Below are 19,529 nucleotides of genomic sequence, written 5' to 3' on the forward strand. Positions count from 1 at the left end.
TTTTAAGACAAAAGCGTGCTTTCAGAGTTGGTCACAATTCATAAACTGATAGATTTTATCTGTAGTTCAATAAACATCAAAATATCTGGCAAAACTCCTGAATAAAGAGTTGCATGCTGCGATCAGATAGACATGCAGCACTGAAGCCAAAGGAAATTGTGGCTGTAATCCTGCAACTGAATCTCTGCAGATGGCATCTCCATGCAGTAAATGGGGCTTCCTATAGGTGCAACGGTCTGCTTGTGCAGATCTGAGATCTGAATTGGGAAGAATGTATGTAGCTGAAAGTCCCTTGAGCTGTCAGACCCTGGCTTTGCACAGCACTACTGCATTGTAATGACTACATTTAGAAGTAAATGAATGCAGGGTATGCATAAATAAAATTGAATATTTGTGATGTGGCATTGTGTCTCAGTAGATAAAGATTCTACCTAAAAGGATACTATTCTGATTTTTTAAAGCTTCTATTCCCCCAGCAAGCTGATACGAGAGAAACTGTCCTCTCCCCAGTCTTTGCAACCTGCCCTCAAGTCCTGAATCTGTTCCTCTTCAAAAACTTATGTGCATTGTTCCAGTCCATTTTTCCTTGCCGAGACTGAACAACTGAAAAAGGCTTGTCACATACAAGCACTAAAGCAGTCTATTCTCAACTGTAACTCAGAAGTCAGGCTCAAGACCCAAGGACATATCAAATAGGCTTGTTTCTGATTAGGAGTGCTGATGATATAATACCAATGCCACTCTGGGGAGTGGTACAGTTCTGCCTAAAACACTGGACTTCAAAAAGTCACCTGGTGTGACTTGGTGTCATTCAAAAACTAAGGCTTGTGTTACCAGCTCTGCTAACGACAGCAGAGTTACTACTCCCCTGATAAAGGGTAAAACAAAACAAAACCTGCACACTGACCACCTTCCTTCTCTTAACTTTTTGTGCAACCTGTTAAATTCATGTCTTTCCTGCAGAGGCAATCTGGACAAGAGTATGTCTTTTCCTCCAGAAAGGTGTCATAAAGTAGTTATTTCTCACACCAAGTCCCAACTCTTTGCCTTCTCAGACATCAACATTAGTTGCCTCCAGAGTTGCATCAATGACAAATGAGCACTCCCTTCAAAGCCATGCCCAGGATTTGAACCCAAGTCCCTGCTATTTCTACTACATAAACTAATTGGATTTTTTTTTTACAATAATTAAATCTTGGATGTCGCTTTTTTCACTTCTGACCACATACACAAGCTCCATCTACATTTGCATTAGTCCAGTGCTGCACAGATTCACGTTGCTTTACTAAGGAGTATTTAGCTACCAAATGAAGGGAAAACTCAATTTACTTGTTGCTGTTGATTGTATCATGCACTAAGACTTAAAAATAAGAAAGTGAACAAAATAAAAAGAAAAGAAAAGGAAAAGCACCTGAATGGTTCTGACTCATGTACATCTAAGGCTGCCCCTCGTATCCTTCCTTCCTTCAGGGCCTGTGCAAGTGCTTTTTCGTCTACTAACCCACCTCGAGCTGTGTTGACCAGGAAAGCCCCTTGTCTCATCTAGGGAAAGTTAAAAACAAGAATGATGAAATAAAAATAAATGAAATAAAATCGTTGTGGCATTATTTTTTACTCAAAAGAAGCATCCATTACAACAAAGGCTATTCAGCTGGTTTAACCTGTAACAGTTATCTTCCCTTTCCATTGGAAAGTACCACAAAACGTGATGCTTCTAACAAAATGCTATTTCACAGCACTTAATAACCTTTTGTTTCTTGTAAGTAGTGTCTTTTAATAAAAGCGTTTTCAGATATTGTGCAGTAACATGATCAAAAGATACAACTGTGCATATGAAAGTGACAGATCATTTTATGCCTTTTTATTTCACTGTGAAATTGCATGAGACAGAAACTACAGCACATTCTTAAACAAATTCATATTTTGTGGTTTTAAACTTTCACACAAATAAAAGCCTACATGAATTTCTCAGAAAAATCAATGCTTTTGGATTTTCAAACACTTTTCCCTTTAGTTGCCAAAACACAGTCGATCTATGTTTTATTTATTTTTGTTACTTCAGCTTCCTCCTCCCTGTGAGACTTTTCAAATAAAGGTCTAAAGAATTTGTGTATTATTCAATTAAAAGGCATGAAAATGAATTTGGTTGAGAACGCTGTGTGCCCAGGAGAGAAGCTGTGCTGTGCACTGTGCAGATTAGCATTGTAGATGACACTGTGTGGGGAGAACTACAAGAATTTACACCATAATATATCCACAACATGAAAACAAAGTGGCGGTTTAAATAAGAGAGATGGTACGGAAAAAAAATAAATTACTACATCCTGCTTCCAGCCACCCTAATATTTCATACAGCTTCTGATCTCAGAAGCATTTCTGTGCATGAAGGTAAGTGCATGAAGAGCAGGAACCATGGTGAAGATGAACAATAAAAAAAAAAATCTCATTTTGTACTCAGTTCATCTCTCACCGTAAGAACAAGAAAACCCCAACATTTTGACACCAAGTCAACTAATTGAAACCTACACATCAAGCTAAAGCTTATGTAAATGGATCCTTACTCTGAAAGCCTGATTTGAAGTATGAAATTCATGAACAAGGAGGTTTAGATGAAACTCAGCTACAAGAATTTTTTTTTACATGAATGAGATCATAGGAATTACTAAACAATTAACATGCATATGCTTGCAGTAAGGCTGTAAGAAAAAAAACCCACATTTTACTGGCCAACTCACTGGGTTTAGTGTGGCCCTGCCTCTCTCCATTTTCAGACTCTTGGGCTTACAGGAGAACCATCCACTGGTCTGTATAGCAAAACCAAAGTCCACTTACAGGAGCAGAACTAAGGGATACTTCTTTTAGCTTTATGTAATTAACTTGGGAATTAGAACAGTGAACAAATGGTGGTATGATCTTAAGTTGGTCTAGTAACAAGATGTCCTGATGGGAACTATCACTGCATCTCCACTACTTAAATCAGCTGAGAGAACTAGATTAAAACTAGCCCAGGAGGGCTCAGCCAAGTGACAATCACATCTGCTGTGCAGACATGCCATAGAGGCTTGTCAGAACTTATACACCCTTCCTATTTCTGTGCTCCTGCAAACAGGTAACTTGAGGTTTAAGTGTAGCCTAGTGTATTTATATGCCCTTTGAAGGACTTGAGAATTTTAATCAAAGTGAACCTTGCTAAAATCTTCTGTCCAACCTTAATAACCTTGCTTGAGTTTTCATTTTAGGACTATTTACAAAACTCTAAAGCTAGTACTAAGACAATTCCAAATCAAACAGAACATGGCTGCATAAACGTGTTCTAGTGAGAATGAATTATATGACTCATGATAAACTATAAGGGTGGATGCAGCTGGAGATGACCCTTAACAATAGGTGGAAGCTTGAAAGAGCTTCACAGCTAGAACTGCTGACAGCTCTTAGATTCACCTACACTAAACCTGCATAGCTGCTTTAAAAATGTATTGTGTTTAAATTGCAGCGTCTCTTTCTCAAATCTGTACAACTAAAGATGAACTCAGCTTCTCTTAAGAGGACTTGATTACCGTGGGTTCAATAAACACAAGCTTGAAACACTTCTCTGAGCTACTCTGGGACTACAAGGCCAAGCATGACGGCTAGGCAGAATGCTGACTAATTAAAGGGAAAAGCTACTGAAAGAGAGACTGACACCAATTTTCAAAGACATGTAAAGGTTATATATAATTTCAGATTCTAAACAAAATTCAGGGTGAGACTTTAGTGAAATGAGATGCACCATACTTCTCCATACTTTATTTAGATAAACCACTGGTTATTACATGAGCATGCAATATTAGACAGAAGTGGCATGCAACGCACTCTAAAAATTTTAGGCCAACTCTAAAATGTGACCCTAAAAAAAGGTATTCTGCTCTTTTTGATACATATTCAGAAGATCTGTTCTATGAAAACTAAGCAGTCAGAGGTGCTACAATTCTATGGTTTTTACATCAGCTGTTGCAATACAGACTGCTTCACCCAAACTTTTATCCAAAGTAAGAAGTATTTTCTAACATTTTAATTCTTGCTTTAATCATGAAGGATAACAAATAGCAAGATAAATGTTTAAGATATCCTTTCCAGTACAGACTTTATTATATGCATTTCATTTCAGATGGTATCACCCAGTTTTAACATATTTTGTTTCGTTTGTTTCTCCGATTAATGCACTAAGTCCTCTCCAAAGCTCATCACATTTATCCACCTATACTCACAAACTTTCTGTTACACACTGGCCCAAGTTTCACAGTCCACTGTATAATGAGACCACTGCTAAGCCTCTAGAGAGTCCCACTGAATTCAGTGTGGTGCTGTTTGGGTCTAGATGTCTCTTGCAAAGACGTCTGACCATGTAATAACCATTAAACATACCTGAGCACACAACAGAAGAGAACATTCAGGGCAGGGTGACACAGCTCTGTTCTCTCACAGATTTGCATTTTAAACTTCTTAATTTTTTAGAGTTTTAAATCCCAAACCCTGATTTTATGTTGGGCTGGATCTGCCAAATTCCTAAACTCTCAAATCAAGAAGTGTGTTATATTGTCAGTTTTATGCCATGATCCTACATGTTCAGTAGTTACTTCAGTTCTCCTGAAGTTCAATAGTAGGTGCAAACTATGTCTCAGAAGCCAAGCAATGATTTTACTGCAAAAGAGTGCTACTGTCATTGTTACCAACACATACGAACACTAAATATATAAGACCCAGAAACACCAACTATTATATCTTAAGAGTTTCTTTCCTGTAGACTATTTAAATTCTTACATTTCAGTGTCGTATTTCTGGCTGTTACCTACACTGAGGTTGGAGTCAGAGGCTAGACATTTAATGAAAAAGCCTACTATCAAATTAGTCAATAGCAGAGCAGTTACTACACCTAGATTTGGAAATTATTTTAATATTACCTAAAACCTAGGGACAGGTTAGTACTAATTCCAAGAAACATTATTTTTCCAAATAATGCAATGCTGTAAATGCAATCCATCCATGAAGCGCTCTGCAAGCATCAGGACTGAGCACAGGGGGGAGCCATTTAGTCATAATCCTTAAATTGCATCTAAAGAACTCAAACCGAGGAACAAGAGTGAAAGGCAGAATTGCTATCTGGAAATACACAGGTAAAGGAAGTAGCTACCAGAAGACATAGAAAAAGTGCTTTTACATAAATACAACTTTATTAATCAGAGCAACATTAAGAAGAGCAAATTCCTTCCACAAATGCAATGTTACTGCGCAAAAAAACACAACAACAGCAATACATAAGCCACCAGATATTTCCTGATCAGTTATAAACCTGCTTGATCTCAAAGCAGCAAAAGGGAAAGAAATTTCTTTCAAGTGAGAATCTGCCTGTTTACATAAATAAATGCTATACTCTGTCAGCCGCCAGCACCGGTGTGGAGGGTGCCCACAGCGATTATTACCTGCTTTATGGTGAAGTCATTAATAAGATGATGATTGTGTTCATTCAAGTTGCAGTGCAGGGTAACACAGTCACTGTGGAACAGCAGGTCCTGCAAAGTGCTCACCCGCTGCAGTCCCAGAGCACGCTCCATGCCATCTGAGAGGTATGGGTCATAGAAAATCACACTGAAGCCAAAGGCTTTGGCACGTAGTGCTACTGCTTGCCCAACACGCCCTAGAACAAGATAAACATGCAATGAGAACAGATGTGAAGCAGCTGGTCTAAGGTAGCCTCCTCCAACCTACTGCAAACACTTGTATCAAACCATACTCCTTTGTACAGCAAGTGGAAGACAATAAAAACGAGGCGGCTCCCATCTCACTTGAAATCATCACTAAGATCAGAAATGTTACATCTGGGCTGTTTCACATTGCCTTGTTCAAAACAAAGCAGGAGGTTTGCACCTTTTGCAACCTGAGATATGAAATGCCAAAAGATGTCACATAATCTGCAATAATCTGTGTAATACAAGGGCTTGCCTGCTGGGCCTGTTTATGGTAAAACACTACTGCTTGTGAATGCATCCTGCCAAGGACTTACTCTTATCCATGTCAGACCAGCTGGCTTTAATAAAAAGCTATAAAATTAATCCTCAAAAATGGATGCAATAAAAGATAATTTGTTTAATCTGAAGCTCAATCATTCTCAATGCATGGAATCTCCTTTCTAAACTAGTATTTTCTTTTATTTTAAATAACATCTTTTCAGCATTAAAATGCCTACAAGAATCCTGTCATCTAAGGCTTTAAAAAATTTTGTACCCATCTGACTAAATGATGAATAAATACAGTCCATCATATGGCACCTAGTCAAGAAGAGTGCAGTACCATTTGGTATTCACATTGACCTTAGCTCTTCTCTGTTCCACTTTCCTTACTGTCATATTTCAGAGTTGTGCCTGAAATTGCTATTTGGGCACGATTCCATGCCACATGTATCAGGAGGTGTGTATTTCCCTTTGACACACTACCAGTAAAACACAGCAAAAAAAAGGTGAGTGACTAAATCTAGGGAGTATTTTGAAGAACGAGAACTAACACACTTTTCAGGCTGAAGACTATACACTAGATACTCACGTTAGACTATTACAAATGCTAGATAAAGACATTTCAAAAGCATCGCTAGACACACCATAATCATGTATCATTTTTTTTAAAAAAAAGTTTTCTTTTATAACATCTGAGTTTGTTCAAAAATGCATCAAATTAACACAGGGAAATCCCGTCTCTTTCCAATTGTGCTTGAAGGGATTTCCCTCTGCTTTTCAGTTTCTCTTTGAATAAACTTAAGAAGCCACGGGAAGAAAGGTTTTTTGTTGATCATTTAACCTGAACACAGCAATTCTGCAGTGCTTAGTGACAGATGTGCCTGGAATATTAAACAGTATGTCAATCTGATGGGGGCTGTCTGCTTTTCTTTGGGGACACCAAGTTAAAATACTCTTCAAAAAATCTTTTACTTCAAAACTTGCATACATGTTATTTGTTTGCTTTTGAAGCCGGTTTTTATAAACTTGAATTAGACAATTTTCAGCCCAAACTCCGTATTATTTTCAAATTTTGGCATGTTCACAGCTCAAGGAATCAGTCACACAACTGTAAACAATTTATTTTTTTTTTAAAGGAAGCATATCTCTTTTACTGCTGGCTCCACTCATTTTCACATGCAACATTCTGTCATCTGTTCTTTTTTACACTCTTTACAACACTAATACCTGAGGGGATTCATGACAATGAAATTTCTTACAAAAGACTCTCCAGTTAAAGCTACGCTTTCCATTCATTGCAACCAGGCTAACAAACCAAAGCCGCCTTCTTTGTGCGCAAAGTTTCCCTCTGAAACACTTGGGAATCACATGCATATACTTCTAGTCAGAATTGTCCTATTATAATTATTTTATGGGATAAAACTCTTCTGCAATTGTCAATTCATATTGAGTCTTGGTTGTTAGACAAATACGTAGGTGGACACATCTAATGTGCAAATTCCTTTTTAAACTAGTCTGACAATATAGTACAACCACAAACCTGTGTCTGTTTTTTCCTTTCCTTGAAAAACTCCTACTATGTAAGACTGTCCTGGGCATGAAGGATGTCTCAAAACCTACCTCAGCACATCAAGAACAACAGAACAGCACACAAAGCATCCCACCTTCAGGACAACTCTTATCTTAAAAGCATACACAATTTCTACGAACATTAATGGCTGCTTCCATGGAAGGCAAATTCTGAAGTTCAAAATATTAAATGAACTTCTTCATCTGTAGTGTGGGAAGAATGCTGAAAATGCACATTACATACAATTGCAAAAAAAAAAAAAAAAAGGCAGAAAGCAACAAAAGCCTATCTTAGGAAACAGAGATTTATACAAAGCTCTAGCAAAGCCCATGCTTCATTTCAGTGACACCAGAAGTGTGAAGAAAGACTCATCAAAAATGCCTGGGTCTTCATCTGACCCATCCACTCCCTGCAAGTCTCCCAACTACTCCAAGTCTCCCAGTTTGTAGGTCTCTCTGACCTTGACTTTGCCAATGACCTGACTGGAGTGTGACAGGACAGTAGCTGCAGTTGTCAAACACCGCAGCTCAGCCCTTGGGCAAAGAATGTGCATCCTATGCTGGTATTACAAAGTTTTACAAAATGCCCTTGTTGCTGTGGAAATGTTGATGACCTGCCTGCAGAATTCCATGGAAAGAAAAAGTGCTTTCACTTAGCAGCTCTTTCCTGTCTATGCAACAGTAATGGAGAATCTGGGTAATTTTTCCCTCCCTTTTGGACAACTCTGAAATGTGGAGAGTGCCATTTTGTTACATTTCCTGCTGAGCACATTAAGAGAGCTAGGACTGCTAAGAGTGTATCATTTATTGCATGGTAATACCACACAACTCTTAAGCCTTAATATTGTCTGATAATGCAGATCAGTACTTTGGCCAACAGGACCATGGGACTGTTGAGAAAATACAGCAGGTGAGGAAAGACCAACTGAATGATGACATTCATTATGATGCAGACACAAATGTATCTGGAGGAATTTCACCTCTCTTGAGTGAGGAAATGCATTAGCTATTAGTCATCAGCATTTGTAACTGGTAAGGAAGGGAGTGTGACTTCACTGCCTTCACTGCTGTAAAATTATCATTTCAGTAGAACCAGGTCCAGCTATCTATTCATCCAAGTACTTATATGCTGTTGCTCATAAAAATTCTCCTTTTAAAAAAAACTAAACCTAAATATAAGGTGAAAGGGTTTTTTTTTAAATACAGGGCTTACTATCCACACTTGTGATGCATCACTTGAAATATAGGACACCGGATAGTAATAAAGAATAAAAGTGACAAATACAGCTGTTTAATGATGTGATATTATTATTTATGTAAGGCTCAAAGAATCACACACTTCATAAAGACAGAAACAAACACAGGCTCTGCCCTAAGGAGCTCAGAGGCTAACCAAACAACAAAACAATGACTGATGGTATCCAACAAGCACATGAAGGAGGAATTATGCTGTTGAGTCTCTGCTTATCTTCAAGCTCAATACAAGTGGAGGATGAGAGATGGGGATAACTTTAAAGAAGGAGCACAGAGTAATAGGATTAAGCAGGACAGACCAAGTGTCAAAGCAGGAATATGCATGAGAGGAGGCAAAGAAAAGAGAGTGGGTGATGGAAAGAAAAAGGCAAGTGAGTCATGAAACTTGGCTAGACCAGTGGACAAGGAAGTGAGCAGCTGAAGCTTTGGAGGGAATGACATAGTCATTCCGTAGCACAGAGATAGGCAAGAGCTAGGGTGTTTCTCTTCGGCAAAACACAGAGAAGCCCAGGAACAGATATCAAGAAGGTCTGGACTTAGCTGTTGCAGCAGCAAAGTGATAAATTTAAGCAACCCGTTGCTGAAGAGACCACAAGTTTAAGACAAGAATAGAGAAACATAGCTGTGGTTGAGATATGAGATGATCTCAGACACACATGAACGAGGAAGGACAGAAACAGCAATACTACACAGAACTAGAGAAAAGGACTTAGTAACAGATGATGAGAATTGTTCGTTTTGTGTGCAATACATTCATTTCATTGCCTCTTAGTGCTTCATCACTTCTGATGTTGACATGTTTAAATAATAAAATAATAAATCAAGGCAAAACTACAGATGTGGGAAAAGACCACTTGTAGAAAAACATAACCTAAGTGCACCAGTCTGTTGAAGGTGGTTGTAAATACACATTTTAATTTAAAACTGGAGACAGGTAACTTCTTTCAGTGAGCCATAATAGAAAAGAGCCTAAGTGCCTGAAGTCCTCATGTGTAAAGTCTAGTACAGACCTATTTCCGTAACCTCTAAGACTACATTTTTATTCTTCATTGATACATAGCTACATCGGGATTTGTCAGAACCCGTCAGAATCACAATGTTGTGCTTATTCACATACATGCAGAAAAAAACCCCAAAACAGTAGAAAGTTTTCAAAACTGACTTTAAAACTTAATTTTCCTTGAAACTGTGAATAACCTATTGTAGGAAAAGAAATAGGAACAATAAAAGTCTAGAGAAAATGGTTAATAACTGTAACAGATGTGTACCTTCAAAATCAGATTTTAATAGCCTTTTAATATACATGCACACAAAAGGCTTGCTTTTTAAAACTAAACCCAACAACTAGTGTTTTACATAGCTTTACACACATATTGGAAATCTGATTATCCATTTGTTTCTCTGTACTTTTCAGTCATTCACAACAAAAACAACACACACAAAATTCACTTAAGGAAGTCAATAATTAATGACTTTTTTTTTTTCCTAATCTCAGTCTGGAATTTGTGCAATACAAAAAATGCAATGCCAACAGGGCAGATACCTCCAACAAACAGGCACATAGTATGTGAGCCAAGGCTTAAGTTTCAAAACCTAGGTATGCATTTCCATATTTAAAACACTGCAGGTGATTGTCTATTATTTATGTACAGATGCTGTGACTGTGAGTTCAATAATCATAGTGTGTTTAAATGAGGTGCATATTTGCACAGGTATAGATTTGAGAAAGCAACTTCATGATAACTTCTTGAAAGTCATATTTTGAAGGCAATTCTTTGAATGTGAAGATGTTTTTGGTGTGTTGCATACTCATTTAAATGAGTACTATGTAACACCAGGCTATTTTCAGCTTGCAAAACTAAGAGTTCATGGCTTGAGTTATTTGGCAGCAATGTGTAACTGGAACAGTCATTTAAGTATGATGCCTTGTTGTCAAAATCATATTATTAATTCCTGTGGATGAATACCACAGCAATTACATCCACAATCTATCAGATCTTTGATAAGACAAGCACATGACTGAATAATTTTTATATAGAAACTGACTTGCTTGTTTTTCTTCTCTACTTCTGTAACAGACAGTAATTAATTCATCTCAAGCAAGCCTGTCCATCTGTTAGATGCTGAAACACATTTAGGGCCATTCAAAGAGGTAAGTAGGTGATTTTATTAGGTCTGGAAACATTTCAAACTTTCTTGCATGTATTTTTCCTCTCATGTGAGCTGAAATACAATTTCAGATGCAGTTCAACCAAATGCATGAAATAACTGTTCTGCAGGCTGTTACTGCAGCAAAGACCTTTCAGATACGTTAAAAGCAGTAAAAGCGAAAAAGCACAAACAGAATTAGATATGACGACAAGATATACAACATATACATGTGACATCAGGTTGAAGTAGCAGGATCCTTCTCCTGGAAAAGGGAAGTGATGGTGTCTCCTTCTCTTACAACCAGTGTGCCTGACACCAGGCAATACAGCAAAGAAAGATGTACAGAGATTCAAAGAATTGAGAGAGTACCAGCAACAAAATAAGTTTTCTGAGGGAAACGATGATATCTAAGGGGAAAACTTTTGAGACATATGAACACCAGGAATGACGTAGTATTATACAGAATGCTTGTCATGGAAAGGAGTGATCTAAGCATTCTGTTTTTATAGCTCAAGTCTTCACAGCTTTTTAAAGGAACGGAAGGCGTGGTGTATTAAATCATCTCTCCAAGTCAACATACCTAATCCAATAATGCCCAAAGTCTCCCCTCTGATCCTGGCAGCTCCAGAAGCCACTTCCCGAATCTGTTCAACGCTTTGTACTCTCGTGCCTTCTCGCAAAGCCTGGTGAAGCCAGGTGGTTCGCCTGTACAGGTTCAGAATGTGGCACATGGTTGAATCTGCTGTTTCTTCTACCGAGGCAGCTGGCACATTACAGACTGCGATCCCTGCAAAGAATGGGGGGGAAAGGATACCAGTTGCCAATCATTTCTTACTTTGTCCAACTGAACAGCAATTCAGGAGTATGATGTTTAAATTTACAGATTTGAACACCTGTTTTGCACAAACACTAAGTTTCTGACTGTAATGGTAGACAGAATACTTGACATAATAGTTGATAAATACATGCAAACATTTTTTTCCTGATTTTTTTATTACTATTTATTGTGTTTGCAAACTAAGGCAGATGGTAAATGCATCCCTGAAACCACAAAAGGCAAGTACTGAAGATGCCAGATAGTTTAGAACACAAGTCTTGATAAGCGTTTTACATACACACTGAGCTAGGTGTTTTCAATAGCAAAGAGAAATCTGCCTTGCTCTCAACAGTGCGTTAATGATCATTGTTTAGATTTAATTGCGTGAGTTAGCTTTCCACCACGGAGCAGATACCCTCCCAAAAGTTATCTATAAAAGTTATATAAAAGATAAAATAGTTTATAGTGACAGCAACTCTTATAAAGCCCTCACAGGAGGACCATTAGTATTTCCAATTAATGTGTGGGTAATCGTGACACAGGGAGGGACAATTTGTTTCGTGTTGAGCATGGGTTTGTAGAATTACAACAAACAGAATCCAAGTCCTTTCCTGGTCCCTCAAATTAAAGAGATAACCCATCTAATTGTCAACAGGGAAATATAAAATCTGCTTTCACATGGCATGTAAAGATAATGCAAAATTAAGTCCCTGTTCTTAAGAGCTGAAAAGTTACTAGTTGAAGAGGGCGTAACATCAAGCAGCTAAAAGACCACTACAGATTTCCACAGACAGTTGAAGCTGAATTGATTCAAGACTCACAACAGTCCTTTTTTACTTGAAAAAAAACAGATCAAGCAACAAGTGACTGTAATTGCACGCAAGCTATCCCAATCTGCTTTTTACCTCCCAGTACTCAATATAGAGCAGTTAAGCAAAATGTTTACTTGAAAAAGTTTGCGTCCTTTTTGGCTCATCTTTTTTCATACTATTTACTACATGTTCTCTCTCTAATCATCAGCTCCCACAAATGTTTGTGTCTCAGTTCTGCTGACTGAGATCACAAACAGTACACAGTATAATTTCACGGTGTAGAAAAAAGTGTTTTGTATCCTAAAAAACACCCTAATACTATTTTCACTGTCTAGTTGTTTGGGTTTTTACATAAATAAATATTCAACGAGTTCTCAGCTAAAGCCAGTGTATCTGATGAAGCAAGGAAGAAAAAACATTCTCATCAATAAGATAACAATAATCTGACAAATAAAGAAGCTCATACCATATTTATCTATGTTTTACATTGAAATGCCTTCATTCTGCTGCCCTGTACCTTTTTATAGCTTCCTTTAGATCAGTAAAAACCAACATAAGGAACCTGCAGAACTATTTTTCTTTTCTCTGCTGTGGAGATACAGTGTGTGCTGAGTCACTGCTCTTAGACTTACAAAAAGATAAAACAGCATAATTTGTTGGAATATTAATCTTGGCATCCTGCTAACATCAATGGCAGTATGAAACTCACCGTTTTTTAAAAATGGGGAAAAAAGCATGAGTGGAGAGAAAAGTACAAGACTGAAAAATAACATCCCTTTAAGTGCATCATATTAAACAGCTGCATTTGTTTATACAAAAAGTCTTTTTCAGGGAGCAAAAATGCAGGTTTTAGATGGCAAAACAAATTTAATAAGCATGTCTCCTGATAGCCGGCATCAACAAAACAATGCTTTAAAAGGAGCTTAGAGTTATGTTACATATTTGGCAAGAGAAATAAGGAACTGAACTCACCTTGTATGTTCCTCCCTAATAGGTTCCCTTAGGAAACTTGGGGAAGACAAATCAGATGATTTCTCTACTAAACAGTAGGAAATTCTTTTTCCCTATTTCCCACAAATTTTAAAAATAGCTAATTTCTGAATGGCAGAGATACGGTGCACCATAAAAAGCAGCAAGAGAGAGGCAAGGATATGAAGAAAAGAGACATTTCACATAGGAAAAGACAGCACACTCATCTCATATCCATCGCTTCTGTGGTCCCTTTCCTATTCCCTCTTTCCACCGCTTACAGTGATCTGGTGCATAGGTTCAATGCTGAAAATGCTGGAGTCAACGGGCATCACCTTGACTCCTGCTTCACTCGCATCCAGCTACACTCACAACTTGTACATATTTTCTAGTCAACAATTAATAAAGTGGAGAAAAACCAGACCAGATCTTAAAGGTGTTATCCAAGAAAGATACGTTTTCATGCATTTTAAGAAGAGTAAAAGTGCTAATGTGAAAATAATAGGCAAAGCTGGTAACAATCCCACAAGCCAGCTCTGTGAAAAATAACTCCCAAAGTTCAGGAAGCTCAGGAATATGTCAGTCTAACTCTACACTACATTCCAAGAGTGAATCAAAACTTTTTACAAAGAGCAATTAACTTCCATATTACCTCCTTGAGATGCATATTATTTGTACTAGTTCAGCAAATGGAAAGTGATTTGTCCCGGTAGTTGTTGATATTTAATACCAACAATTCCACTATTAAAATCAGAGATTTTACACAGTAAGCCTTCCAGCATTTATTCGCTTTTGATAGAGTGGACAGTTCTATTTCATAAATACTGGAATGCACACACAGGATGGATCCTAACTGTGTAACTCAGTCTAATCACAACATAGGAACTGAGTGATTACGAATGCAGCCATTTAGCATTTCATATGAATGAGAATTTCCCAAATCTGCCATACTCTGCCTTGAAGAATTACATGGATACATTTAAATTATAAACTTGGGTTACAATCCAGCATGGAGACTTGCAGAAACAGTCAACAGACCTACAAAGATTTTCCTCTTATCTGGGATTCTCTACACAAATAGGATTCCTGACTGGTCGGGGCCTTTGATCTGTACCTATGTTTTGGCTTTTGATGTAGGATTTTACCCCAGGCCAATCTCGATACATATACGTGTTTTCTGGAGCTCACAACGCATGCGCCTAACTGTGGCCCCAGTTACAGTATGCAGGAGCACAGCCTTGCATGCTTTCAGAACTGACCTTTACAGAAACTCAAAGAAGTTGTTAGCCTCTGTCTGCTATGCAGCTGCGCTGCCAGGATAAAGAGGTGATTATTTTACTATAATTTACTAATAAACAGACCATATTACAGCTCCTCATTACATCAATGGGGTTATTACTAGGACTAAGCACTGTCACATTGAAATACGTTTCCAACAAATGCTTCCAAGATCTTCCCAAATCATAACGGGAAACATACTTGGTCACCTCAATCTTGGAAAAGAAACGAAGAAAATGTAGACAACATTTATTCCAAGTGGTAGTTTGACCTGCAGATTATAGGTAAGAGATGGTTTATCCTAAAGTAAGAAAAGCACAAATCAGTGTTGCTTTTTTACAGTGAGACACAAAACACCATCTCTTCATAGTTCCAGCATCTGAATTTATTTTGAAATAGCAACAACCGATTCTCCTATAAAATCAGTATTTCTATTTTATGGAGTGGTTTAGTACTAAATCTCATGCATCATAAATAAATCTCAGACAGTTGATAACGATCTCATTTTTTATTCAAACAGAAGCAGTATGCCATGCTGATGGAATTATATTTTGTGATTGGATTACAGCAGTAGTAGTTAAAATATACAATTGGGGCAAAAAAGGAGGAGATGAAAAATTACGGTCTTACTCCTTGAGTTTATATTGAACAGGCAGAGTGTCATCCTGTCACAAAGCTGTTAATATTATAACTTAATTAACTAATGCTAGTATCTCCATAATGATTTTTAAACACTTTGATGAGAAAATTATACAGCTTACATACTACGTTAGTACAAATTATACAGAAAACATTAATGCAGCAACTTAGATGCTATCAGATTTCTGGAGGCAAGTATAAGATGTAAAATAATGTCTTTAATAGTCATACCTAAATCTCCAGCAGATTTGATGTCAATATTATCAAAACCACTGCCAATTCGGACAATTATTCGAAGTGCTTTAAATTTCTCCAGGTCTTCTCGTGTTAAAGTGATAGTGTGATACATCAGTGCACCCACTGCTTCATTTAGTACCTATAAATAAAATGGGAGAAAAAAATGCTTATTTTTTTTCTTTCATAGGAGCTTATCTTAATCACGTATACATATTCTCAGGTATAAAAAGTCTGAAAAAGCATTAAATCCATGTCTTTTGTTTTAAAGGTTATTTTTCCAAATATCTTCCAGCCTCCCGTTAGTCGTCTTCATCTGATGTATCAGTTCTAGCATGATGAGATGAGCTTTACAGGAACTAAGTGACTTGTATTTGTGTTCTTCTTACGAAGGAAAACTCTTCTCATTTCATAGGAGATGCTCTGCAATATCAAACCCTAAAGACGTGCATTACTGGACTGCATCTGCATGTGCAGATGAAACACAACATGGGAGCAAGCACTCACTTTAAACACTAAGTATTTTTATGTTTGGGCAGCTGACATTCAGTTTTGAATGGAGTCACAGAGCAGTATCTCTTCACCATACACACAGTGGTACAGGCATTCACTGCGCTATTAAACCACTTGATACCTGAATAAAAAACATTCAGTAATCGTTACAAAACCCTTAGACAAGAGAGACTGAAATCTGTCAATTTATTCATAAGAACAAAGTGTTTGTCCTTTAGTTTACTGATACTGCAACGAAGCCCTCACTGATGGAAAACTGGATGTCACATAAATTGGTGTAACTAAGATGCCAAACTAGACATTATCCAGAAAAAAACAGCACCTCAAAGAAATAAGAAGTTGTACCAAAGCAAAAAATGTTGCAAAAGAAAAAAAAACTTGTGAGAATGTGAGCCAAAAAACTGAAAATAAATTGACAGGATCTGAAAGGTCTGAATATCTTTCAAATTATGTCAAACTGCATCCAACCTACTGGGGAAAGGTTACGAGGAAGGGGTGTGGAGAAGGGGACAAGAGCCTGGCACACCATGCCCAGCAGTTTTGAATTCTGCTACCAAACAAACAGTGACACTGTGCCCCACACAGCTGATACAAGTTTATTGTTCCGAAGCAGAAAATACTTTCCTCTTTATATGCAAACTGGATGATTTCACTTCTTCAGAACACTTCTCTGTGTTTCTACCTTCAATGCACTACATAATATCCTAATTGTTCCACAAGATACAAAACATGCACAAATTATTTCAACGTCTAAGCTAGATGTAATGACTTCAAGAGGTTCCTATGACGCACTTCACATAAAAATTCTGCAGAGCCTCTAAATTTCTTATTCAATAAGGGTCTGGTACATGCACAGATTCTGTCATCTGAGTTATTTCTGATCATATGAGCATTTTCTAGGGTACTGCAAGATCAGTAACAATCAACAAACTGTTTAAAAAAAACTATTGCAGCAAAACACAGTCTTGCACACAGAAGATTACAACTGCTGGAACCCTATCTGCAGTAGTAATTTTTAAAATTAAAATAAACAAAGATAAATTTTAAAATAAAACCAAACTCCCTAAAAATGAAACAAAACTGCTTCTTACTGAATACTTCACAAAATGATTTATGCTATCTCAACAGGTGTTTCTGGATCAGTAACCTCAGTTCCAAGTCAGATAAAGAGCAGAATCATTTGAGCAAAATTTGGATTTACTTGTAAAAATAAGAACTGCAAAAAAATTAGAAATTACATATCCTTAAAGAATGCGGCTACAACATAATTCAAAGAACAGCTGTAGGCTCTGATCTTATAAACGATTATACACACACAAAACTCCTTGATTTTAATGGTACAAACAAGTCCTTTGGAGATTACATCTAGTAGTCACCAATCAGGAAGACTGCACTCATCAGAACGTGTTTCCTTTAGCTGCTACATAGGGTTAAAAAACCCCAAAAGTTTATTGGTTTTGCTTCTACAGAGGCATTACAGGCAGTATGGACCAAATCAAAGCCCATGCCTGGGGCAGTCCACAAAATAAATAGTCCCTCTTACAACCTGAGTGCCCAGCTAAAACGCCCTTAGGGATTTTTTGTCCCATTAATTCCCAAAAGAAAATGTTCCAAAATCTCACAGCTCCAACGACATGGAAATTTCTTCTAATTTCCAGCCTCAATTTATTCACAGCCCAGCTTGTATCCATTTGTTCTGGCGCCAGTGTCTGCCATTTGCTTAAACCATACTTTCTCTCCTTCGTGTTTACAATCTAAATGTATTTATAGACAATGATCATATCCCCTCTCAGCATTTGTATGGCTAAATTTCAGAAGCCTAGTCCTTCTAGTCTCATCTAGGATTATGCCCTTCTACCCCCCAAACAGTCTAACACTTCTCCAACCACGTTTATCAGTCTAAGCTCAACTCTCCTCTGGGTAACCACAACTGCACCCGGAATGCTACCAGAGGTCTCCCTCCCCACTGTGTTACACCAACACTACCACTGTCAGCAAGAGTACATGTGCTGGGAATCTCTCCTAATGAGGTCTCATGTGACACGTGACGTTTCTGCACGGCCACTGTCACACTGCCAGGTCATCCTTTGACTAACATATAAATCTGAATCCTTCTCCCTAAAGCATGTGCTTCTGTCACCCTCCCATGTTTAATAGTAGGACTTCTTCCTCCGAGTCACAGGAGTTGTTACTTCAAGCGTCAAGGTCCTGAACTTCTTTATAATATCCTGGTACTCTCCAATTAGCCATGTTCTTCATTCTGTGTTTTATCACGTATTTCTTCCTGCCCCTCCAAGGCTGCTCCAGATGGCTGTGACACAGGAGAAAACATCCTCTGTGTAGTTTGTCAGAAGACCAAAAATTTAAGTAGCTTACAACTACTTACAAGGACCCATCTAAGGCTCATACGACAGCCAGACCCTCCTCTCCCAGACTGGACAAGGCCAATGGTGTGTGGTTTTGTGTGTGCAGACAGAGAGCCGCCACTACTTTAAGGACTGTATTAAATAGGGGCTAAAAGACAGCTGAAGTGGTTCAGACATTGTGTTTTAAAATCAGTGTTTCATTTGGGAAGCAGCTTTTCACTTCATAATCATGCATATTTTACTAAAACAGTCAGTCAAGACCGTAAAAGCACCAGTCTGGACCCATTACATTACATTTTTGGGCCCATGTAAGTTATGGCCCAGCACTAGGAGGAGACGGGAAAGTACTGAGAAGTTTGGGAATGTGTTCAATAAAAGGAAAAATATTTCTCAAGCGATTGCTTAATGCTGACACTAGCCATTTCCACAGGCAGTTATTTACCCATCAATATGGGATATGTTACAAACAGATGCAAACGACAAATCTTTTAGAACTACTTTTTAGTGTCTGAGCCTGTCCTAGGATTATGGACCAGTTAGCAAGAAAATCCACTGCCAAAAATGTAATATTCTGCAACTGTGCACTATTTCACATTAATTTGATAATTAAATTATGTTACACTGCCTTTTGCAACTGGCCCTCTCATTGAAGTATGCCAAAAAGGCAGAAAATAACAGCAGAAAATCTGAAGTTAGAAACAGTCAGCACTGATGAATATTAATAATGTACTTACAGATGAAAATAATAATAATAGTGAAAATTTCTGTATTTTGGAATAATTTGTATAAATTATATTCTTAGTCATTACATATACTAAATGCACACAAGGAAGTCTGACAAGCTTGTCAATGAGTAAAATCAAAACTAGAACTACATCAGAGTATAACACATGAAACTGAAATCCAGCATAAATGTGAACAGTTTTGGAAAATGAAATAA

At 37.6% G+C, this 19,529-nt stretch overlaps 1 protein-coding gene across 9 annotated transcripts in view; it reads right to left on the reverse strand.

Moving 5' to 3' along the window:
• Positions 1–19,529, reverse strand: part of CTBP1 (C-terminal binding protein 1) — a 248,007-nt gene that overhangs the window by 11,409 nt on the left and 217,069 nt on the right. For all 9 annotated transcript variants that reach the window (XM_074821892.1, XM_074821893.1, XM_074821891.1 and 6 more), the window contains 4 exons: positions 15,708–15,852; positions 11,542–11,748; positions 5,460–5,674; positions 1,412–1,542 (listed from right to left, as the gene is read on the reverse strand). In XM_074821892.1, coding sequence (XP_074677993.1) covers positions 1,412–1,542; positions 5,460–5,674; positions 11,542–11,748; positions 15,708–15,852 — 698 coding nt within the window. The remainder of the gene's footprint in view (positions 1–1,411; positions 1,543–5,459; positions 5,675–11,541; positions 11,749–15,707; positions 15,853–19,529) is intronic.

This window comes from Strix aluco, chromosome 4 (assembly GCF_031877795.1).
Source record: "Strix aluco isolate bStrAlu1 chromosome 4, bStrAlu1.hap1, whole genome shotgun sequence".
Classification (NCBI taxonomy): Eukaryota; Metazoa; Chordata; class Aves; order Strigiformes; family Strigidae; genus Strix; species Strix aluco.